This window comes from Canis aureus, chromosome 11 (assembly GCF_053574225.1).
Source record: "Canis aureus isolate CA01 chromosome 11, VMU_Caureus_v.1.0, whole genome shotgun sequence".
NCBI lineage: Eukaryota > Metazoa > Chordata > Mammalia > Carnivora > Canidae > Canis > Canis aureus.
This window is the reverse complement of record NC_135621.1, coordinates 26,733,528-26,756,822: the sequence shown is the minus strand read 5'-3', so window position 1 is coordinate 26,756,822 and position 23,295 is coordinate 26,733,528. Positions and strand designations below refer to the sequence as shown.

The 23,295-nt window shown below is 47.5% G+C and overlaps 1 protein-coding gene and 2 long non-coding RNA genes across 15 annotated transcripts in view; 2 read left to right on the top strand and 1 right to left on the bottom strand.

Annotated features, from left to right (window-relative positions):
* Window positions 1-6,388, bottom strand: part of LOC144323651 (uncharacterized) — an 80,183-nt gene extending 73,795 nt beyond the window's left edge. For 2 of the 11 annotated variants that reach the window (XR_013389032.1, XR_013389031.1), the window contains exons 1-2: window positions 4,175-4,682; window positions 3,590-3,629 (exon numbers count right to left, since the gene is read on the bottom strand). This is a non-coding gene — a long non-coding RNA (uncharacterized LOC144323651). Of the gene's footprint in view, window positions 1-3,010; window positions 3,089-3,589; window positions 3,630-4,174; window positions 4,698-6,294 lie in introns of those variants that run through there. The other 9 variants (XR_013389034.1, XR_013389029.1, XR_013389026.1 and 6 more) reach the window with 9 other exon arrangements.
* LOC144323652 (uncharacterized) lies at window positions 5,088-7,663 on the top strand. Its single transcript, XR_013389035.1, has 2 exons — window positions 5,088-5,303; window positions 7,242-7,663. It is a non-coding gene; the product is annotated as an uncharacterized LOC144323652 (long non-coding RNA).
* Window positions 7,664-10,249: 2,586 nt separating this feature from the next.
* Window positions 10,250-23,295, top strand: part of L3MBTL2 (L3MBTL histone methyl-lysine binding protein 2) — a 19,726-nt gene continuing 6,680 nt past the window's right edge. For all 3 annotated transcript variants that reach the window (XR_013389023.1, XM_077914371.1, XM_077914369.1), the window contains exons 1-8: window positions 10,250-10,407; window positions 12,217-12,460; window positions 13,870-14,003; window positions 17,371-17,494; window positions 18,466-18,545; window positions 20,255-20,372; window positions 20,783-20,917; window positions 21,196-21,284. Coding sequence is in view for 2 of the 3 variants with exons in the window: in XM_077914371.1 (XP_077770497.1) it covers window positions 10,384-10,407; window positions 12,217-12,460; window positions 13,870-14,003; window positions 17,371-17,494; window positions 18,466-18,545; window positions 20,255-20,372; window positions 20,783-20,917; window positions 21,196-21,284 (948 nt within the window). In the remaining variant the exon portion in view is untranslated. The remainder of the gene's footprint in view (window positions 10,408-12,216; window positions 12,461-13,869; window positions 14,004-17,370; window positions 17,495-18,465; window positions 18,546-20,254; window positions 20,373-20,782; window positions 20,918-21,195; window positions 21,285-23,295) is intronic.

The following is a 23,295-nucleotide window of genomic DNA, read 5'->3' as shown; positions in this document are numbered from 1 at the left end:
CTTATAAAAAGAGATTAGGACACAAACATGTGCACACACAGATGAAAGACCATATTGGGACACAGCAAGAAGGTGGCATCTGCAAGCCCATGAGAGAGGGCTTAGAACAAAGAAAACCTGCCAATGCTTTAATCGTAGACTTCTGGCCTCCAGAACTGTGAGAAAATTAATTTCTGCTGTTTAGGCCACACAGTCTGTGGTATTTTGTTATAATAGCCTGGCAAACTAACACACTTGGTCAGCTAGCAAATTTTCATTCAACATAATAAATACAAATAAACATTTCTGCCCTAATGACACACCTGATTCTTTGCTTCAGCAGATATCAATTAGCATTCAGGAGAGGTGCCTGAGGCCACAGATTTAGGCAACCAGCTGGAGGTGGCATGGCATCTAGGTGAAAGCCAATCAAACACTGGAGAAGGATAGTAGTAATGGAAATGCAGAAAAGTAGGCATATGGGGATATGTTTAGTGGTGAGAAGTAGTTCTGCTTCAAGATTTGCAGATGTGGTGGGGGCACCTGTATGGTCCAGTTGGTTAAACATCTGCCTTCAGCTCAAGTCTTGATCCCAGAGTCTCAGGATCAAGCCCTACATTGGGCTCCCTGCTCAGCGGTGAATCTGCTTCTCCCTCTGCCCCTCACCCGACTCATGCTCTTTCTTTCTTTCTTTTTTTTTTTTTTTTAAGATTTTATTTACTTATTCATAGGAGACAGAAAGAGAGAGAGGCAGAGACACAGGCAGAGGGAGAAGCAGGCTCCATGCAGGGAGCCTGACGTGGGACTCAATCCCAGGTCTCCAGGATCACGCCCTGGACTGAAGGTGGTACTAAACCACTGAGCCACCAGGGCTGCCCTCTCTCTCTCTCTCTCAATAAAATCTTAAAAAATAATAATGATAATAGGGATTTGCAAATGGAATATGAGTGGCAGAGAGCAGAATCAAGGATAATTCCTAACTTTTTGTTAATAATATAGTTATATTTCTATTGTGACTACAATCTTTCATCCCATGATTTTTATTAAAAACCTACAAAATGCCATGCTATGTCCAAGGTGGTGGGATGCAGAGGTGGGAAAGATAAGGTGCCTGCTTCCACTTAATGAAGAGTGTGGATGTTGTTTTTCACAGAACTAGAACAAATAATACTAAAATTTGTATGGAACTACAAAAGACCCTGAATAGACCAGCAATCTGTAGAAAGAGTGCAAACTAGAGGTATGACAATCCCAGGTTTCAAGATATACTACAAATCTGTAGTAATTAAAACAGTATGGAACTGGCACAAAAATAGACACACAGATCAATGGAAAAGAATAGAGAGCACATGGGCACTGGGCTGGCTCAGTCAGTGGAGCGTGGGACTCTTGATCTCAAGGTTGTGAGTTCAAGTCCCACGTGTGTACAGATTAAACAAAATTTTCTTTTTTTTAAAGAGTCACGTGTCCTACCAACTGAGCCAGCCAGGTGCCCTTGATTCATATATACATACATATAAACCTTTTAAGATTTTATGTATTTATTTGAGATAGCAAACACGAGCAGAGGGAGGGGCACAGAGAGAGGGAGAAAGAATCTCAATCAGACCCTGCACTGAGCAGGGAGCCGGACACAGGGCTCTATCCCACAAGAATGAGTTGAAATCAAGAGTCGAATACTTAACCGACTGAGCCACCCAGGCGCCCACCTTGATTTAATTTTAAAAAGATCAATCAGCAGACACCTGGGTGGCTCAGCGATTGAGCATCTGTCTTCGGCCCAGGGCATGATTTGGCATCCTGGGATCAAGTCCCACATCGGGCTCCCTGCATGGAGCCTGCTTCTCCCTCTGCCTGTGTCTCTGCCTCTCTCTCTGTGTCTCTCATGAATAAATAAATAAAATCTTAGAATAAATAAATAAATAAATAAATAAATAAATAAATAAATAAAAAGATCAATCAGGCTATTATGTAAAGAATAGGTTTTAGGTTGGCAAGTGAGGACGCTGGGAAGATAGGTGTCTATGGTAGGACCGCAGGCAGAAACTGATGTTGAATCATCTGGGGTGGTAGGTGAAGGAGGTGAGAGGACAAGTTTGGGATGTGTCTTAGCTACACATCAACTAGACTGGTACTTTATATGGCAAGTTCTGCTGTACAAAGATCTGGATAGTCACAGGTGTTTAGGTTTGCAATATAGACTTAGATTTGCAGCCTTAAGGCATTAGATTCAAACAGATGTGGATTTGAACTCTGGCTCTATCGCTTAGTCACTGTGTGACCTTGAATAAATCATCTTCACAGCTTCCTACCCTGTAAAATAGGGATAATACTGTTTATCTCAAAGGGTAAATAAGTTAATGTGTGCAGAGCCCCTCGCACAGAATCTGGCCCCAGAGGATGAGCTCAGTGGGTAATAGCTGTTAGCATTTTTATCAGTTACTGGACACTTCCACATTCATTCCAATTAACTAACTGCAATAGTTCTTTTCCTGGCCTCCCTACTTCCAGTCCCACCTGCTCCAATCCCTCGTCAACTCCGCTGCAGGATTTCACCCAAAGCAAAGACCCATCATATCATTTCCCTTTCAAACACTGTAGTGGCTCCTACTGCCCACAGATTAAAACTCAAATGTCTTAGAATAATATCCAAAGGCCCTTCAAACTCAGAACCTTGCCTGCTCACCTACCCAGCCCCTTCCCACAGCCTAGCTTATAGCCTTATCAGAATTTCCACCGATGTTTTTTCATAAATAACACCTAATTGGTCCAACTGTCAGATCGATGGTTAGTCCCGTCAATCACTATGTGTGCATCTATAACAGGAAACCAATGGCATTTTCAGATCTGTCATTGGTAGAAGAAAATGCTCTTAAAATTCAGTTTGCCATCTAAGTCCCATATTTTGCTTTCCACCACTCTTTGGGAGATGTCAGGATTGTATTATAGGAATTGCTACTGTTGGTATCCCCACAACACCCATCATATTTAGAAAGGGTTAGGGGTGTGTGTAACATCCCCATGGATTTACAAATGCTTATCTCCTGTCCTTTAAGAGGCCATGGGCTATTTTCTTGGAAGGCTTGCTAATTGATTTCAAGGTGATCAGCTGAAATGAACAAAAGGGATGGTCAGTTGTCATGAGGATTCAATAAAATACTCAAAAGCACCTAGTGTAAGATGTTTGTTAAATAATTGTCGACTCTGCGACAGGACTGGTTTACTTCCTAAGCTTAAGTCTCAGTTCTAAAAAAGTTAAGAATGGCTCCTGCCTTTTAAGTTTGTTGTGAGGATAAAGGAGGTTACAGGATAAATGAAAACATCTAGGCCAGAAAACACCTGGCACACATCACAGACATTAGGAAACATATGGCCCATGGAGACTAAAAAAATAGCATCTCTCAGGGTACTCATCAGTGCTTGTGGTGACAAACTGCCATCTGTGTAGACCTCTCTCCATGTATTAAATATGTTCTCCGAAAATGGGCATTTGATAAGCACCTGCCAATTACCTCTGTACACACAGAAATGGTTGGCCAAATTAACTGCCATTATTTCATAAATAAACAATTTAGATTCCCTTAACTGATACTTCGAAATCCCTACTTACATTTCTCACGTTCGTTCCAATAGTTTGCTAGGAGGTGGACCTGCCAATAGGAAGGACAAAATTATTATTATTTATCGCCAATGCCCTCAAAATAATTGTTATTCAGAAAACCCAAAACAGTTGGAATTTTCAGAATCCAAACAACTCCCCAACCAATTCCCTCTCCGTTTTGACTCCTCCTGAAGGACTCCCTGTAACCCAGCCCATGCCAGAAAGAAACATTAAAAATAATAGTAATAGCTCCATCATGGTGACTTGGGTTGCTGGGATAGAGTTGTTGGTAGTTGGGGAGGGCAAGCAGATGCAGCACAAGTATTATTCCAGACTAGTGGATGAGGTCACAGGATGTTTAAGTTTCTGAGCTTTATGTTCATCCAAGGAGTTATCCTGAAAAAAAAACCTCTGATTTATTCAATAGTAACGCTCTGTCACTGCTCCTCCCTCATCTAAAGAAACTCTCTAGGACCCAATTTCTTCATCCGTCCAGGGAGGCTAATAAAAAAGCTTACTTGGTGAGTTAATTGGGAGGTATTATCTATGACAACGTAACTGAAAGTGCTTTACGCGTTGCAAAGCACTACTTACATATTAGTTATTAGTTTTCCTAAGTCCAGCCATTTTTACCGAGGAGGAAAAGTGTGGCCTATAAAAAAATAAAATAAAAAAATCAAAGGTCTTCCTAAGGGCGATGAGGGCAGAGCTCGCTAGTCACTGCCACTCATCAAACCCTTCCCGGTTTTCAAATCCTGGTTCGAATACTCATTTTCCTCAGCCCGGCCGAGAGCCAAAGGTCCGGGTTCGTATCCCGGCTCTGCGTCTTCCACATCCCAGGACACAGGCTGGCGCCCTGCGCGCTTCGGCTGCCACCGGGGAGGAAGGGCTGGTGGCCGCGCCCGGCCAGCCCGGGGCTTAATAATGGCAGTTGCCCTCCGCCTGCCCGGTGTCACTCTTTCTCCCGTTTCCCCCTCGCACGCGGGTTGCAATCAAGCCCGGACGCTCGGGGGCCGCCAGGGCCAGCGCCGCGCCACCTGCTCCGGCGGAGCGCGGCCCCGCACCTCCGAGGTCCTGAGACAAAGGGGGGAGGGGCCTCGCCCCCCGCCCCCCGCCCCGCGCCCGCGGCCGCCCCGACCCCCCTCCCGCAGCCCGCGCCCCGCTCCTCCCGGCTCCCGCCCGGCTCGCTCGGGCAAGGGCCCCGGGGGCGGCGGGGCGGCCGCGCGCCGGAGGGGGGCGGGGCTGCCGGCGGTTGGCGCTCGGGCCCCGGGCGCGCTCCCGGCCACGTGGCCGCGGGCCGCGCCCCTCTCCGCGGGGAGTCGGCGGGGCGGGCGCCACCAGCGCCTCTCCGCTCCTCCTGCAGCTGCACGGCCCGCCGAGCGCCGGGCGGCGGGAGCTGCCCTCAGTGGGCCCATTCTGCAGACGAGGCGAACTGAGGCCTGCCCACAGTACCACCGGTCGCAGGCCGGCGTCAAAGCGGTTGGCGCCGTGCGGGCCTGAGGTCGGGCCCCGCAGAAAGCGTTGGGCGTCTTTCCTTTAGATCACAGTGGCACGGAAGCCCTATGAGGGCAGGAACTGTGACGTCCTCCCTGTCCCCTCCCCCAAAGGTCTCGTAAAATAATTGCAGGAAAGGCCAGGCAGAAGGGGGGCGGGGGTGGAAAAGAGCACCCAGCCTGCAAGCCAGTGATGCAGGGGAGTTAATCCCACCAGTGTATGGGATTGGGTAAGAGAGGAGACCAGCTAGGAGGCTTCAGTGGAATCCAGGGGAGGGATGATGGTGGCCTGGATTTAAGTGGTGGCAGTGGGCCAGAAAGAAGGGAAAATATTTGACATAGGTTTTGGAGAATTAATGGGATTTGCTGACAGATTGAAAGGACAGATGGAGAGGGAGGAATGAAGAAGTTCTAGTGGTTTAGTAGTGCTGTGTACTGAAATGGGGGAAACTAGAAGAGAAATAGGTATGGGGTAAGGGAATAAAGTGTTCTGTCTTGTGGTTTATGATGCAATGTCCAGTTGTCATCTATAAACATGGGTATATGGGTCTGGAGCTCAGATTTGACAAACACATGGGCTGGGGATGTGAATTTGGGGCATATAAATGGTATTTACCGCACTAAAAATAAAAGACCTCACTTATGATGGGAAGTAAAGAGGAAAAAAAGCAGGCCTAGGGCAGAACCCTAGAGAATGCAGATACTCCGGGTTCTGGTAGAGGAGGAAAGCCCTGCAAGGGGGAGACAACTGGCCAGAGAGGCAGGAGGAAGACCAAAGGGATCTCAAGAAAGGATAGCATTTCAGGAAGGATGGAATGATGGGTTGTATCAGATGCTGCTGAGAGAAGAGAGGTGTGTGGCTGTACATCCAAGGAGTTGTATGTGAACTTGACAAGGCAGTTTTGGTGGAGCGTGGGGACAGATGGAGAAGCAGAAGTGGAAGTAGTATGTGCAGACAAGTCTTTCAAAAGATTGGGGGTGGAATAGCACAATGAGGGGGACAGAAGGTGGGTTCAAGGGATTTATGTGTATAGTTTGGGTGACACAAAAGCACATTCCTGTTGCTACTGGGAATGACCCCATAGAGAAGGAGAGATGAATGACCCCAGAGAGAGAGAGACAGAGAGAGTGAGAGTGACTCTCAGAAGGGAGGCCCTGAAAAGAGAGGGGTATACGAAGTCCATGTACAAAGGCGCAACTCATACCAGCCAAAAAGGATACCTGTGCTACAGCATGAGATGCAGGCCCAGGAGCTCTGTGCCAGAAGGAATGGCCACATGGTTCCGGTGGCCACTGGCCATGGTTCCGGTTGCTTAGCAACCTGTGTTTAGTAAGATGTTTCAACTGAATTCCTAATTAACGGTCATTTCAACTTATGCTAACGGCTCCTGTCCCAGGGGTCCTCACTCTGCTTCTTTCCCTCTCCCAAAGTCTGGTACTTCTGACTCTTTTGCTGAAATGCTCTGAAACTGGAAAGCTCAAATTTCTACTTTCTTGAACTGTTGATAATATGTATGCATGAGGATGTGAAACTTGGGGACTCTCACTCAGTCTTAAAGGGAGGATGCCAAAGAATGCAGGGTATAGATCTCCGGTTCAGAGCCCTCCAATGACCTCCAACCGCCTTCTTGGCCTCTTCCCTCTTCCCTCTTCAGGCATCTCAGGCTAAGCAGAATCCTTAATACCTTCTATTCAGCCACCCAACCTCATCCATCCTACAGTTTTTAACTATTAGAGAACATGCTCCCAGCACCTACCCATTTGACATGTCTTCCCAAAGTCATTCTGGATTCCTCACTCTACCCACTCTGTACAATTAATTACAGCCTTCAACACACTTCTCAAAAATTCTACTTTTCTGCATGCCCTCTGAGTCTGCCCTGGTCCAAGCCACAATTATCCTTCATCCGGATCATTACAAGAGATCTCTAACTGCTGCTTCTCTCAACCCACCTCCAATCCATTCTTCACCCTGCAGCCAGAGTGTGATCTTTTAAAGCATAATCAAATCAATTCACTTATCCTGCTTAAAACCTTCAAAGGTTTCCCATTCTTCCATTCTCCTATTAACTGGAGCTGTTTGCCATCCTCCCTAACTCTGTGTCGCTGGAATTCCTTTCCCCCAGCAACCTTCCTACCCTAACTGGCTACTTCTCATCCCCTTCTAGGTGCTCTCTTCCCTACTCCATCACAGCACCCTGCCAAGTGCCTTCTCAGCTGAACCAGACGAGATCGGAAGCGTTCAGGGTGGTATGGCCGTAGACTTCTCAGCTGAACCAGATGTCTCCCTGTCAGAGGCAGTGAACTCCATGTGGATGGACAAGAGATGTTCACCTGTGTCTCCCCAGAGCCCAGTACTGTCTGGCAGGCAGTAAATACATACTTGAGGATTAGCATGACTTGATATAAGCAGATTCCCTGCAAGTGAGGTTTATGGTTGTACTTTTTTTTTTTAAGTACTCTCTATGCCCAACATGCAGCTTGAACTCATGACCCCAAGGTCAAGTTGCATGCTCTACTGACTGTACCACCCAGGTGTCCCATGGTTGTATTTTTATAAATATTAATAAAAGATCAAGCAACTCATAAAGGGGATTCTTCTTGGCTGTTTTAATCTTCTAGTTGCTGTCCTTCTAGTGTCCAATAGGATGATGACTACCATTGACTGTGCCCAATATGTGGCAGGAACTGCACGTTTCTTACTTCTAATTCTTTTTTTTTTAAGATTTTGTTTATTCATTTGAGAGAGAGAGAGAACACAAGTGTGGGGGGGCAGAGGGAGAAGGAGAAGCAGACCCCCCACTGAGCAGGGACCTCAACACGGGGGCTCGATTCCAGGACCTTGAGATCATGACCTGTGCCGAAGGCAGACGCCCAGCCAACTGAGCCACCCAGGTGCCCTCTTACTTCTAATTCTTATAAAACCCAATGAGGCAACCCTGTTATTTCTACTGTACAAAGTAAAACCTACACTCTTTATCATGCTTGATGTTGACTCTTGTTTATTCCATATTCCATTTGGAATAATGAAAATTTTCAAGTTGAATGAAAGTAACAATCCAGTTTACTTAATGAAGAAGGTGAAGCCCGGAGAAGGAAAGCCCAAGTCTCCTCATGAAGGTACTGGGCCTAGAACCCTGCTGGTGGTAAAACAAAACAGTTCACACACACACAAAGCAAAAACAAAAAAAACAAAAAACAAAAAACCCACAAACAGTTCACAAGAGTCAGAGGAGCAAGCTACCTAATCCAGCACTCTGACTTTAAGAAGGTTGGAATCCTTAGACTTATTATCTATCTCTTTAGCACCTAGTAGATGCTAGGCTCTGTTCTTGGCTCGGGAAAAAGAGTAGAGAACAAGACAAAGTCCCTGCCCTTATGGGGCTTACATTCCAGTGGTGCGAGATAGACAATAAAGAAATAGACAAGTGAAGAAGATAATTTCAGACAGGAACAAGTATTATAAAGAACTGTAAATTGGGTGAAGGGATACTGAGTGAGGGGAAAGAAAAGCTATTCTAAATAAAGTTCTGAGGAGGTGACTTTGAACTGAAATTTGAGAAATGAAGAACCATCTCTGAGAAAAGCCACAGAAAGAATGCCCCACAAAGAGCATCAAGTGCAAAGGCGTTGAGGCAAACTCAAGCTTCGCAGTCAAGAAGTGAGTGGATGGATGCAGTGAGAGGTGGAGAGGGTAGCACAGAAGCAGGGTTTGTTCTTTTTTTTCTTTCTTTTTTTTTTTCTTTTTTTTTCTAATATTTTATTTATTCATGAGATACACGAGAGGCAGAGACACAGGCAGAGGGAGAAGCAGGCTCATTGCGGGGAGCCTGATACAGGACTGCATCCCAAGACCCATGGTATCATGACCTGAGCCAAAGGCAGACACTCAACCACTGAGTCACCCAGGTGCCCAGTACAGCAGCTGGTTGAAGAGAAAACTGGGGCCAGGTCATTCAGGGGCTTATGGAATGTTTGAATTTTTTTGAAAGTGCAGGGGGAAGCTAATGGAGGTTTTAAGCAAGGGGATGAACATGATCTGGCTTATGATTTAAAAGATCACCTGTATGGATTAAAGAAAGTGAAAAGTCAAACAGGGACCTGTTTGAGGCCTATTGTGCTGGACTGGTGGCTTCCATGAGGGTGATAGTGGAGGAGGAATTCAGGATACATTTTGGCTGTAGAACCAACAATACTGGTTGATAGCATGAATATGGGGTTGGTGGCAGAAGGAGTTAAAGAAAAGAAAAATCAAAGACTTTCACATCTATGTGGTGGACCTCAAATTTAGAAATATCTTTAACATATATTCAGCCTCCATTTATTACATTTAGATTCTTTTTTTTTCTTTTGTCTATTTTTTTTTCAGTTTATTTTTTAAAAATCTCTACACTCAGTGGAGCTCCAACCAATGATCCTAAGATCAAGAGCCTCAAGATCCTCTGACTGCGCCAGTCAGGCGCCCCTACATTTAGATTCTTTTTTTTTTTTTTTTTTTTTTTTTTTACATTTAGATTCCTAATTCATTAGAGCACCGCATAGCACAGGGAAAGAACCTGGACTAAACCTTAAATTCCAATTCTTAGGTTCCAATTCCAACCTTAAATCCCAATTCCAAAGAGCCACAGATTCATCTTTAATAGGGTGATGGGCTGTCTCCAGATTTGAGCTGTTGTGTAAAAAGCTCCACCAGAGCACCTAGAACTGAGTGTTCAAGGAGGTTGTGAGACATCCAAAATGAGGGAGGCAGAGTGCCTCATACTCGAGGTTTTATTCAGGGGATGATGATGGAGGGACAATGTTACAGGATTTGGGGCATGTGAGGCATTTATAGCACTGGGCATAAGAGCAATCCGCTTTCTGCCGGAATTGGAAATGCGTTTCTTTGCAAGTCGTCCTGGCCCAAGGGCACCTTAAAATTCTTCTAATCTGTCATTCCTGGTGCCTAGAACAGCACCTATCGTACGTGCTCAAGAATTGTTTGCTAAAGAACGGAGTAGGGCTGAGAGGTGGAGGTTAGCGCAGAGAAACGAGGTCTGCCGCAGTGCCGCAGGGATTTTCACATCGCCATAGCAACGCACCCTTCCACGCGCACCCACAGGGGAACTACAAGTCCCACAAGTACCCGCGGCTTCCCCGCCCCCCCCGGGGCTGGGGCGCGGGCGAGCGCGGAACCGGCTTTTCCTTTTTCCTGCAACGTGATTGGCCCGCGGCTCTGGGAGGCGGCCAATGACTGCGCTCAGGAAGAGCCGCGAGGCCAATATGGCTTCCTGCACCTGGTGACGGTTGAAGAAACGGGTGTTAGGTCTCATGGAGAAGACGCGGGGCGTCGAGGTGAGAGGGGGAGGATTTATCGTGACCGGGAAAGGGAAGCCCTTGAGCCTCGCACGGGGGGCCGTTCTCGAGGCCTTGGGGCGACGCCTGGAGGGTGGAGAGTGGAAGGATGGATAAACTGAGGTAGTTAGGCTGAGCAGGGCCAGAGGCGATTGGCGTTGCCTTTTGCGCCCACACCGCTGGGGCCGACGTCCCGCGAGTAGGTCGGGGCGGAACAGCCTCCCTGGCCTGCGGGAACGGGAACTGGGTTCAGGACCTGGGAGCTCCTGGATCTTCTTTGTCCTCCCTCTCTCTGGTCGTTTCTTTGGGGATCAGGAGGCCTGTGACATCCTGGTGGGACGTGAGGGAGATTCAAGTTTCCTGCCACTGCGTGTCTGGAGCGTTCACGGGCATTATCGCCCGGGATACTCACAACAATCCTGTGTCACTGTTTCGTTGTTATGGTTGGAGTAGCCGACGCTTACAGCCAGATGGTGCCCCCCAGGAGGGCCACCCAACCGCAGCGGGAAGGAGATGGGCACCCAGTCGTTCAGGCTCCCCAGCCTTTCCCACTCTCCTGCAACCTGTAACCCACTCACCCCTGGGTCACTTGGCTTCTGGTCACCTTGTATTTAAATTCGGTCTCTTCTTTAGCACATTTGGGGACGTAGTTGTAAACCTGAAAACGGAATAGCCCCCAAACTGTAAAGGGTAAAGGAGAATAAGCACTCACGCGTTTACAGCCCTCCCTAATGGCTAGAAACAACTAGGCTTTACACATCTCAGTCTTCATTCGAGTTATCTGAAGAAGGCCTGCTGTTACCTCTCTTGTACTGATGAAGAAACTGAAGAAACAGGCTCAGTATGTTGCACAAAATCACAATTGAGTGGTAGAGCCAGGATTCAGGCAAATCTGGTTGAAAAGCCCCATGCTTTTACCCAGAAATAATTGCCAGTATGTCTTGAATACTTGCAAGGCACTGTTTTGAGTGCAACACTTATATTCACTCTTATTTCTCCCGCAAAGCTTCTGAAGGAGGTGGTTTCCTCATTTACAGAGGTGGGAACTGATGCACCAAGAGACTGACTTGCTGCAGATCATACAGCTGGTCAGCGGTAGAGATGGTATTTGAGCCCTGGCCTAGGACCTTTTCTACTACATTCCTTCCAGGTGGATTGATAGACAGTATCTCATTTACATTTCACATCCTGTGAGCTACTTATTTCACAGATCAAAAAGTTGAGGCCCAGAGGAGTTAAATGACTTGCCCAAAGACCCACAGCTAGTTAGGATTGGAGCAGAGTCCAGAGCTATGGTACATACATACACTGTGCGATAACTAGTGTGTCCTCTGTCTCCTAGATCCTCCTCAGGGTAGGATCTGCGTCCCAAATTGACTTTTCTGTGGCTGAAATGGTTTCCGAATTGACACTGTGTTGATGTACATATGCTGAAGGGGGAAAGTTGATTTTCTAACATACATCTTCCCCCAGAAAGTCTTCATGAGATAACAGAGTATTTTCACATCATCGTATTCTATTTGGATCAAGTTAAAACATCATCATTTATAAATACACAGGAGGAGCTTGGTGAATTCCTGATATTACCTGTTTTGTTAAACTATCCTGATGAGTTTCAGTTAAGAACTATATAAACAGGAGTAATGATCCTGGTGTTTGCAAAAGGGATATTTGATTCTGCCTGCCACTTGGTCCAAAGGTGTTGACCAAGACCTGGAAAAGATGCTGGTAGCTGACCTGCATCCTTCTTCCCCATACACTAAGCTAGACCTGATTCCTCCAGCCTGGTTTGTGTCATCCTTCCACTAGGAGACTCCATCTTCAGAACCTATGGAAGAGGAAGAGGAAGAGGAGGACGACTTGGAGCTCTTTGGTGGCTATGACAGTTTCCGGAGCTATAACAGCAGTGCGGGCAGTGAGAGCAGCTCCTATCTAGAGGAGTCAAGTGAAGCAGAAAATGAAGATCGGGAAGCAGGGGAGCTGCCCACCTCCCCGCTGCATTTGCTCAGTCCTGGGACTCCCCGCTCCTTGGATGGCAGTGGTTCTGAGCCAGGTGCTTTCAGAGTGTCCCCTGAAGACGGGGAGGTTTCAGGAGGCTATAGAGGAAGAGGGGAATATAGGCCATGTGGGCAGAGCCATCCAGGTGTAAAAAAAGCTGTTTGATCTTAAGTCTAAGGGCCTATGAACTAGACAGAAGTAGCCCCAAGGGACTACTACTAATTTCCTTTGCTGCAGTCTGATTTCAAATGACTATTTCCTTTGTTCTTTCATACGACTAATACTTATTTGGCACACGTTAGATGCCAGTCATTAATATGGTACTGCTTTTACATTTGTGTGAATAGGTGCTTGATTTTTAAGCCTGGATGGCTTTTGTTTTGTTTTCTTTTTTATTTATTCATGAAAGACAGAGGGAGAGAGAGAAGCAGGCTCCATGCAGGGAGCCCAACATGGGACTCGATCCCGGGTCTCCAGAATCACACCCCGGCCTGCAGGCGGCGCTAAACCGCTGTGCCACCAGGGCTGCCCTTAAGCCTGTGCTCTGATTTACTATCTGGGAAAGGACAAGAAATAGTTTGTGGGTTGGACGTGAGGGGGAAATTAAAGAAGGGTGGAAATTAAAGAATCAAGTGACTTCCTGGGGAAAGAATTACTGATGAGACTCCTCATGGAGCATCTGGAAGCCAGTTAACTTCGGAGCTGTGCTATTTGGACAGCTTCTGGATGGATTCCTGTGTCAGGGCCCCCAGTGTGTGGACTGCCTGTGAAGAGAGATGGGCTAGATGTCCGTAAGGAACAGACCCTGTTCCTTAGTGCCTGCACTCTTTAGAAGAGTGATCTAATACTCTGCCACTTTTCCTTTCCATCTACTTGTCTTCTCTTCCTCCTTCCCCCACACCACCCTTTTAATCTTCTATCTTCTTCCAAACATTCTCGTAGAATCTTAGAACTTTGGAACTAGAACCATTAGAGACCGTTGAGTCCAGGGGTTCTCTCTCATGGCTGTCCATTAGGATCACCAGTAAATTAGACTCTCAGGCTTGGATATTTTTTAAGCTACTTAGGTGATTCTAATACAGTGTTAGAATTGAAACGTTGATCTAGTTCAGTTTTTTTATAGATGAGAAGAAAAGAGATCCACAGAAGTCAGGTGATGTGGGCACTGTTTTTCTTCTTGTTTTCCTCTTTACAGACTTTCCAACATCCACCTGTTGCTCTATGGATTTTCCTTACCTCTACTGTTAACATATAGCCAGGGGATGCCAGGCAGCTTATCTTAGGCAAAAGAGATTCAGTTGTGCACAAACCTCCTGCTCCTGTTCCAGCTCTGTCAGTCAGGCTAAGGACTGAGACTCACCTGGTTAATGCATTGTTCAAGTTTTCAAGGGAAAATGTTCAAATCATTTTGCTTGATTTGGGGTGATTGTATCAAGTGGGTCATGTGCTGAGTTCTCTTTCCAGCTGTCTGTGAGATGTGTGGTATCGTGGGTACAAGGGAAGCCTTCTTCTCCAAGACTAAGAGATTCTGCAGCGTTTCCTGTTCCAGGAGCTACTCCTCCAACTCCAAGAAAGCCAGTATCTTGGCCAGATTACAGGTGAGAGGCAGTCACTTGGAAGACCCTTCCTGGGGTCCTGGGAGCCCAGACAGGAACAACTAACTGGCTGATGGCAAAGGGCCAAGAAGGCTTGGGAGGAGTTTGCTTGTGACCATGTGAGGTTGTAAGTTTCCTGCTATTTATTGTGTTCTAAAATTCAGAGGGCAGAGGAATCCATTTATGAAGCTTGTTAAATTGCAGATTTCTAGAGCTGCCCTCATTCCCCACCTACACCACTTCCCCATAGTCTGATGTGATTAGTAAGTTTTAAATGAGAGCCTTGAAGGGAATCTGATGCCCTTAGTCTTTCCCCCATACTTTTATACATACGTGCTCTGAAAGGAAGCTAGGAGACAGGCATATGTTTTAGCAGCCACAGTGGGTTTAGGAAGTTGATGCCTCATCTCTGACTCCATGTCATAGGCAGTCACCTAGAAAGTCTTACTAATCTTTTTCTTTCTTTCTTTCTTTTTTCTTTTCTTTTTTTTTTTTTTTTTTTTTTTGAGAGAGCAAGAGAGTGCAAGTGGTAAGGGGAGAAAGGAAGAGGGAGAAAGAGAATCTTAACCAGGCTCCACACCCAGCACAGAGCCCAACACGGGCCTTAATCTCATGACCCTGAGATCATGACCTAAGCCAAAATGAAGAGTTGGACACTCAACCGACTGAGCCAACCAGGTGCCCCTATAAATGGGAGGATTCTTAAGAGATGTGTTGTCTAACCCACACATTAGTTGAGAAGTGTGCTGAGGTCCAGAGAAGAATGACTTACCTGAGGTAGTTCTGTTGGAAGAGCAGGTGAACTGGGACTGGAATGTAATCTCAGGTGCCTGACTTTGTGTTGTTTCCTGGTAACTATGGCCACTGTCCATAGCACTGGTTCTCAAACTTGCCTGACTTTTTATTTAAGATATTATTTATTTATTCATGAGAGACGCAGAGAGAGGCAGAGACACAGGCAGAGGGAGAAGCAGGCTCCATGCAGGGAGCCCAATGTGGGACTTGATCCCGGGACTCCAGGATCACGCCCTGAGCCAAAGGCCGATGCTTAACTGCTGAGCCACCTAGGCGTCCCTTGCCTACTGATTTAATTGGGATGGAGTATGGCCTGGACACAGTGGCTTTATTTTATTTTATGTATGTAATCTTTATATACAACATGGGGCTCAAATTCATAACCCCGAGATCAAGAGTCACTCTCGGGGTGCTAGGATGGCTGGCTCAGTTGGTTAAGTGGTTAAGACTCCATGCTCAGGGAGGAGTCTGCTTTTCCCTTTCCCTCCACCCTCTCCTTCTTTCTCTCTCTTAAATAAATAGTCTTTTTTCTTTTTCATTTATTTATTTTAAAGATTTATTTATTATTCATGATAGACAGAGAGAGAGAGAGAGAGGAAGAAACACAGGCAGAGGGAGAAGCAGACTCCATGCAGGGAGCCCAACGTGGGACTCGATCCCGGGTCTCCAGGATCACGCCCTGGGCTGAAGGCGGCGCTAAACCACTGAGCCACCCAGGCTGCCCTTAAATAGTCTAAAAAAAAATGTCACACTCCATCGACTGAGCCAACCAAGTGCCCCTTGGATTTAAAGAGCCCCTAGGTGATTGTAATGTGCAGCAGAGCTTGAGATCCAACTGCTCTGACATTTATTGAAAATCACAGTGTGCGGGGTCTTTTGCTTAGTACTTTATACAATGTATCTCTCACTTTTGTGAGATAATTGTTACTTCCCTGGTTGTACAGATTTTAGGGCATAGAAAAATCTCTCTCCTCAAGAGCTAATAATAGTATTGTTAATAGCTACAGTTTGGGAGTACTTGCTAAACGTTTGGACTCAGTCCAACCAATGATCTCTTACCTGACTGAGCTAGCCAGGGGCACCTATTTTAAATTCCTATTTTAAAGGCTCAAAAATTTTGAGTAACTTACTCAAAGGTCTACAAATGAGATTGAAGAACCAGGATTTGACCCCAGGTCTGTGTGGAATTTAAACTCACGTTTTTACTTCACTGATTTTTTATTTTTTATTATTTTTTAAAGATTTTGTTTATTCATGAGAGAAACAGAGAGAGGGGCAGAGGGAGAAGCAGGCTCCCTGTAGGGAGCCTGATACAGGACTTGATTCAAGGACTCTAGGACCACAACCTGAGCTGAAGGCAGACCCTCAACCACGGAGCCACCCAGGTGTCCCGTTTTGTTTGTTTGTTTGTTTGTTTTGTTTTTTAAGATTTTATTTATTTTTGAGACACACACACACACACAGAGGCAGAGACACAGGCAGAGAGAGAAGCAGGCTCCATGCAGGGAGCCTGATGTGGGATTTGATCCCAGGACTCCAGGATCACTCCCTGGGCCAAATGGAGGCACTCATCGGCTGAGCCACCCAGGTGTCCCCCACTTCACTGATTTTTTAGAATAAATTCTCAGAGGGGCACCTGGGTGGCTCAGTCAGTTAAGCATCTGACTCTTGATATCGGCTCAGGTCATGATCTCAGGCATATGAGTTGGAATCTGTGTCAGGCTCCACGCCTATGCTGAGCATGGAGCCTGCTTGAGATTCTCTCTCTTCCTCTGTTCCTTCCCCTACCCGCTCACTCCCTCTCTCTCCCTCTCTCTCCCCCTCTCTCTAAAAATAAAAATAAAAAAATAATTCCCTGGGCCCTTCTGAATAGTGATTAAATTACAAATTATAGACCAGATTAGTGGCCTTTAACCCTAGGGATGCCTGCTTGGAGCAACTGATGAAAGCCATGGACCTGCTCCAGAACATTACTTTTTTTTTTTTAAGATTTTATTTATTCATTAGAGATACACAGAGAGAGGGAGAGGCAGGCTCCTTGCAGGAAACCCAATGCAGGACTTGCCCCAGGGATGAGATCACACCCTGAGTTGAAGGCAGACACTCAACCACTTAGCCACCCAGGCGTCCCACAGAACATTCCTATATGTGTACAAAATATTGACTCCTGACTCCGTTCACAGACCTCTCTGAAACCCACTCTCTCCAATAAATCTCCAGAGGAAGGAGATAGCCAAGAGTTGAAGCCACTAGGAAAAAGTTCCTGGAGGAAGCAAAGGCTGAAAGGATAGAAAAGATAGAACAGGTGTCCCTTGCTGCCCCATAGCTCCTCTGACCCCATTTCTCCGCTGTTGAACAATAGCTAAATACTTACTGAGAGCCAGGCATAATACAGTAACTCTCATCCTTGCACCCCCTCTAAGTTAAGATTGTTATTGTTATCCAGTTGATTTACAAATGAAGAAACTGAAGAGGTTAAGTAACTGGATAAATCCCAGGATTTAAAGCTAGGCAGTCCAACTCCAAAGCCCTGTTCTCAGCCATTAGGCTTACACATAGGTTCTCCTCTCTCCAGGGAAAACCACCAACCAAGAAAGCCAAAGTCCTGCACAAGGCAGCCTGGTCTGCCAAAATTGGAGCCTTCCTCCACTCCCAAGGGACAGGACAGCTAGCAGATGGGACACCAACAGGGCAAGATGGTAAGACAGCAGAACCCTGGTGCCCAGGAAGCTGCTGGGGGTCGGTGGGAGTGGAGTGCCCAGACTGGGGTGGCCCTGCCTAGGAACCAGGAATGAGAAAGATGAGGCAGCTAGAGAGTGCCCTGGCCCAGGCTCACTGTGGATTACATCTTCCCCATTTGGTAGGTATTGTGGAAATTGCCCTAGGATATCCCTGTAGTCAAAGTTCCAGGACCCTTATTTTTGATAATTCAGAGGCCAAGAATTAGCTTCTTTTGTATTGCTTTTGACCCTATGGCTTCTGTTCCCCTTGGGCAGTGGAGACCTCTATCTAGTTTGGAGAGAGGTGGTGGAATAAGGAAATGAACCTTTCTCTCTGAGTGTGTATAGAAGATTCTTTTTTTTTTTTTTTAAAGATGTATTTATCCATGAGAGACAGAGAGAGAGAGAGAGGCAGAGACATAGAGGGAGAAACAGGCTCCCTGCAGGAGCCCCATGCAGGACTTGATCCCTGGACCAGGATCACATCCTGAGCCGAAGGCAGATGCTCAACCTCTGAGCCACCAGGTGTCCCTGTATAGTAGGTTCTAAGCATATAAGCATTAAGCAGCTCTGCTCTAGGTGGTCTGAGTTTCTGACTGCAGTGAGCCCCATAGGCACGAGGGTTGGAGGGGCCTAGGTGTGTGCCCTTCCCACCCATTCAGATTAGCTGTGGCCAATGAGAGGTTGGGGGAGGTCTAAGGAATTTAAGCGCAAAGGTCTTTGGATTTCCTTCTCTTTTCTGGGGAAGAAAGGTCAGACATTTCCCTTGAATGTTTCCTCTACTCCTGAGAGTCTGTCATCCTTTGGATAAGGTCCAGCCCTGTTCTGATGGCCACTGGTGGGACAGGTATCGGGTTTGGGTGGGGAAGGACCGGCTTCTACAGGCTCCTGGTGGCTAGGTTCCTGGCAGGGCTGCTGATTTTCAACACTTCCTCTTTCTGCTCTTGCAGCGCTGGTCTTGGGTTTCGACTGGGGGAAGTTCCTGAAGGATCACAGTTACAAAGCTGCTCCTGTCAGCTGTTTTAAACATGTAAGTGCCCTAGAGATAAGGGGAGGGAGAACTGGGAACCTAGCACTTGCCACACCTCTCATCCACCAGCCTTCCAGGCATTCCAAGATGGGCACTGGCACCAGGGAGAGAACAGTAATGGGGTCTGGGTGGGCCCAGTCCAGCTTTGCCACTCGTTCCAGTTTACATTTCTTCAGAGTCCTCCCACAAAGCGTCATCGAGGCCTTCTAGCACCCATGCTTCCCCCCTCCGAGGTCCTCACTCTAGTTTTTTTTTTTTTTTTTTTTTTTTAAGATTTTATTTCTTTATTCATGAGAGACACACACACAGGCAGAGACACAGGCAGAGGGAGAAGCAGGTTCTATGCAGGAAGCCCGACGTGGGACTCTATCCCAGGTCTCCAGGATCAGGTCCTGGGCCGAAGGCAGGAGCCAAACCACTGAGCCACCCAGGGATCCCCCCTCACTCTACTTATCCACATAATGGAACTTTGTGCTAGAATTCCTTTTCTTCTTTCCGCCCCATTATTCCGTGTTTTCCCATTGAAAGCTTGTTCTGAACTGCCCTGGGTTTCCTGGATCTCTTGAGCCCCAGGAGACAGATGTGGATGCCTCCTACAGCCCACCTCAGCACAGAGAAGCGCCAGAAGAGTGAGGCCCTGGGAGCCTGGGCCTGGGGCTGAAGGAAGTGCAGAGATGCTGCCTGTTTGTCTGTGGGCCAAAGAGCCACCTAGAGCGGCGCTCTTGTTTGGTCTCTCAAGCCAGGAAGTAGAGGAGGAGGTCTCTTTACTCTGGTAGTCCTAGTAGGAGTCACATCCTAGTAGCCAGTGAACTCTGGGAGGTGCCATGGACAGAGGGAAGCTGGGAAATCTCACTCTTCTCTGCAGTGCTGTCGAAGGCACTCACCTTTCCTAGTGGGAAGCTCTTTGGCCCTGAGTTATCACTGCAGGGGAGTTACGTCATACCTGATTCCATAAGCTCTGCCAAGCCAGCCCATGTGTGCTTGAGTAGCATAGCCATTTCTAGGTTCCGTGAGAGACCCACTCTGGCCAGAGAGGTGAAATGGGATACCCTGATTAGCTGAGGCCACGATGAGAATGAAAAAAGGTGAATTTCTCCAAAGGAGAAGCAAGGTGCTGTTGGTGCAAAGTGAGGATTAGACATTGGGAAGGCAAGCAAGAAGGGTCTGCTGCTGATGAAGAGCATCTGAAAGAGACTGGTTAGAGAGGTGGAGAAAGAATGTACCCGAAGTAGGGGTGGGTAGACGGCTCCGAGAGCCAGCTTGGTGAGAGCCGAGAGACTACTGCCCAAGCCTGAGTGATGATTTAAAGAGGTGATATTTGTGGCGAGCGCTAGGAGGTATTAGGTGGTGTCACAAGTGCACAAACTGCCACGGGTGTGATGTGCCCAAGATGATAGAGTGAGGAGCTGGTCCTGTAAAGACCACTACTCAGGGCTGACCGACTCCAGATGTCTGACCCTTGCACCTGCCCTCCCATCCCGTCCCCTGCACCCCACCCCTCCCCATCCCCGGTGTCCTGCCTCAGCTCTTTGGGGACAGAGGATTTGTCTTGCTCATCTCTTCATCCCTAGTCCCATGCTTGGCTTGCCACACGCAGAGTGTTGTACACTGAGGTACAGAGAAGGATGCGATGGCTTACGAGCCCAGCCACTCTGCCCTGTGTGCTCAGGCAGTTCACCATCCCCCTGAATGCTCTCGTGCCCTCACAGGTCCCTCTCTATGACCAGTGGGAAGATGTGATGAAAGGGATGAAGGTAGAGGTGCTCAACAGCGACGCCGTGCTCCCCAGCCGGGTGTACTGGATTGCCTCTGTCATCCAGGCCGCGGGTGGGTACTCCTCTGGCCAAGCAGGGCCTGGGTTTGGAGAGGGACATGTCTGCACAGGTGGGTAGTGTCACAGGCAGAAACTGGCTTCATAAAACAAACAAAAAAGCCCACCACTGGAGTTTCTGCCAGTCCCTTATTGGGATATTCCTGCCTTCTCTGGCTTTGAAGAAGCTACAAGGCATGACAAGTTTGGAAACTCCCCCTCTTAAGGTTTTTCCAGGAACGATCAGACTATGGAGAATTAAATCTTACTGCTATGCTATACTGTTTTCTGAGTACGTGGAATGGGTTTGTTTTGGCTGTGACTGTTGGGGACAACAGGGACCCCCTTGCCTGGAAGGATTTCTTAGGAGTCAAGTTTAAGGTTGAGCATCCCGCCCTCCCTTACCAGTACCTTTTCCTTCTTTCAGGGTATCGCGTGCTGCTCCGGTATGAAGGCTTTGAAAATGACGCCAGCCATGACTTCTGGTGCAACCTGGGAACGGTGGATGTCCACCCCATTGGCTGGTGTGCCATCAACAGCAAGATCCTTGTGCCCCCTCGGAGTGAGTTGATGAGAGAGAGCAGTCCTTGTCGTGGTCCCTGCAGAGCCCTTGGTAGAAGGGGCACCCTTTGTCTTAGGTTAGACCAGAACAGAACCCACTTGCCAGCCTGCTTCCTGTCCTCCCCAGTCTGGGAAGCCCTATGGCGGATCCAGGTTGTACAGCAGGTTTTGTAATAGGTGATGGCTGGCCTGAGGAGGTAGAAAGAAGTTGCTCTGGCGCCCCCTGTTGGTGGGAGTATTGTTAGTCCGCGTAACCAGGATTCTGCTGTGTCTCCACAGCCATCCATGCCAAGTTCACCGACTGGAAGGGGTACCTCATGAAACGGTTGGTGGGCTCCAGGACGCTTCCTGTGGATTTCCATATCAAGGTCTGGCTGTGACCCCTTTGGGTCTCCTAACTGACCTCCTTCCTGCCCTTCTCCCATTTTCTCTGTCCGTGCAACTCACTGGAGTATTTTCTCAAAGACTTCCTTGCTTGACAGTCTTTAGCAGCTTCACATTTCTCCAGGAATGATGACGGTTGTTTTTGCCTTCCCAGCCTAGAGTCAGCCTCCACCCCAACCCAGACTCTGATCCAGCCATGTTGGTTACGTTGCCTTGCCCTCTGTTTGCTACTCGAGATCCTTACCATTGCTCATAGCATTTTTCAGGAACATTCCTTCCATAAATTTTATTAAGTACTTGGCTACAAAGAACTGTGGGAGTACAGGCCCCGTATTCAGGACTCTCCAGTCTGGCAAAGGAAATGAAGTCAAGCCTGGAGTTATTATAAAATAGCCTTGGTTCTGAACCAGAGGTGTGCCTCTGAATCATCTCTGTGGCTTCTAAGTTTTTTTTTTGTTTTTTTGTTTTTATTTTTTATTTATTTATGATAGTCACACAGAGAGAGAGAGAGAGGCAGAGACATAGGCAGAGGGAGAAACAGGCTTCAGGAACCGGGAGCCCGATGTGGGATTCGATCCTGGGTCTCCAGGATCGCGCCCTGGACCAAAGGGAGGCGCCAAACCGCTGCGCCACCCAGGGATGGCTTCTAATTTTAACTTAAAAAAAAAAAAATCGGGATCCCTGGGTGGCACAGCGGTTTGGCGCCTGCCTTTGGCCCAGGGCGCGATCCTGGAGACCCGGGATCGAATCCCACGTCGGGCTCCCTGCATGGAGCCTGCTTCTCCCTCTGCCTGTGTCTCTACCTCTCTCTCTCTCTCTGTGTGACTGTCATGAATAAATAAATAAAATCTTAAAAAAAAAAAAAAAAAAGTCTAAAAAAAAAAAATCACTCACATGGTAAAAATTCAAAGGGAATACAAGGATGCACAGTGAAGACTTCATTTCTCCCACCTCTATATGCCAGACCCTCCTTTGTGGGGCTTGCTCACATAGGGGCCTGGGCTGCGTCTGAGGCCTCCAGCCCCCGATGCTCTCGGGTGTGGTTCCCACATTGCCTCGATAAGTGTCACAGCAGCCAGCAGGGGAGTGCAGAGCAGGTGCTGCCATGGCACAGGCGGGACCGGTTCTGTGGCCCGAAGAGGAGCAGCTGTCAAGGAAGGTTTCAAGGAGAAAATGGCATTTGAATTCTACCTTGATGGGTAGGGTGTGGGTGGTCTGGAAGCCAAAGTGAAAAGTGAGGACGGAATAGATGCTGGGCCACATCTCGTCCAAGGCATTGGATGCCTCGTAAAGAGGTTGCCACTGTGAGTTTTAGCTGGCAGAGAGTGGGCCTTTGACAAGGAATAGTTCCAGTACGTCAAGGGAGCCTTCCCTGGCTTTTCCCTAAAGTAGAAATGGTTTTTGCTTTATTTCAATTTGCTGGGTACTGTCCATTTGCTCTTTATTTCTCTGTATTTTGCTAACTTATCTTTTCATACTTTGTTCAACAAAATTATAAGCTCTTTCACCTGTATTTTTTTTTTTTGAGATTTTATTTATTCATGAAAGACAGAGGCAGAGACACAGGCAGAAGGAGAAGTAAGATCCATGCAGGAAGCCCTATGTGGGACTCAGTCCCGGGACCGCAGGATCACATCCTGAGCCAAAGGCAGACGCTTAACCACTGAGCCACCTGGGTGTCCCCTCCCCTCTCATGATGCCTTGCACCGTGGACAGATTCAGCAGTTGAAAACGAGCATTTGCTCCTTCTCAGCTGGCACTTGTCTGAAGATGAGGCAGATTGTGGGTGGTATAGGCCACTAGCATTATCAAGGTGGCCTCTCCTCTGCTTAAACTCCAATGAGCTTGATTCTGGGGCACCTGGGTGGCTCAGTTGGTTAAGCATCCAACTCTTGATCTCAGGATTGTGAGTTCAGGCCCCATGTTGGGCTCCATGCTGGTCATGGGGCCTACTTTAAAAAAAAAAAAAATTTTTTTTTTTGATTCTGGGTAGCA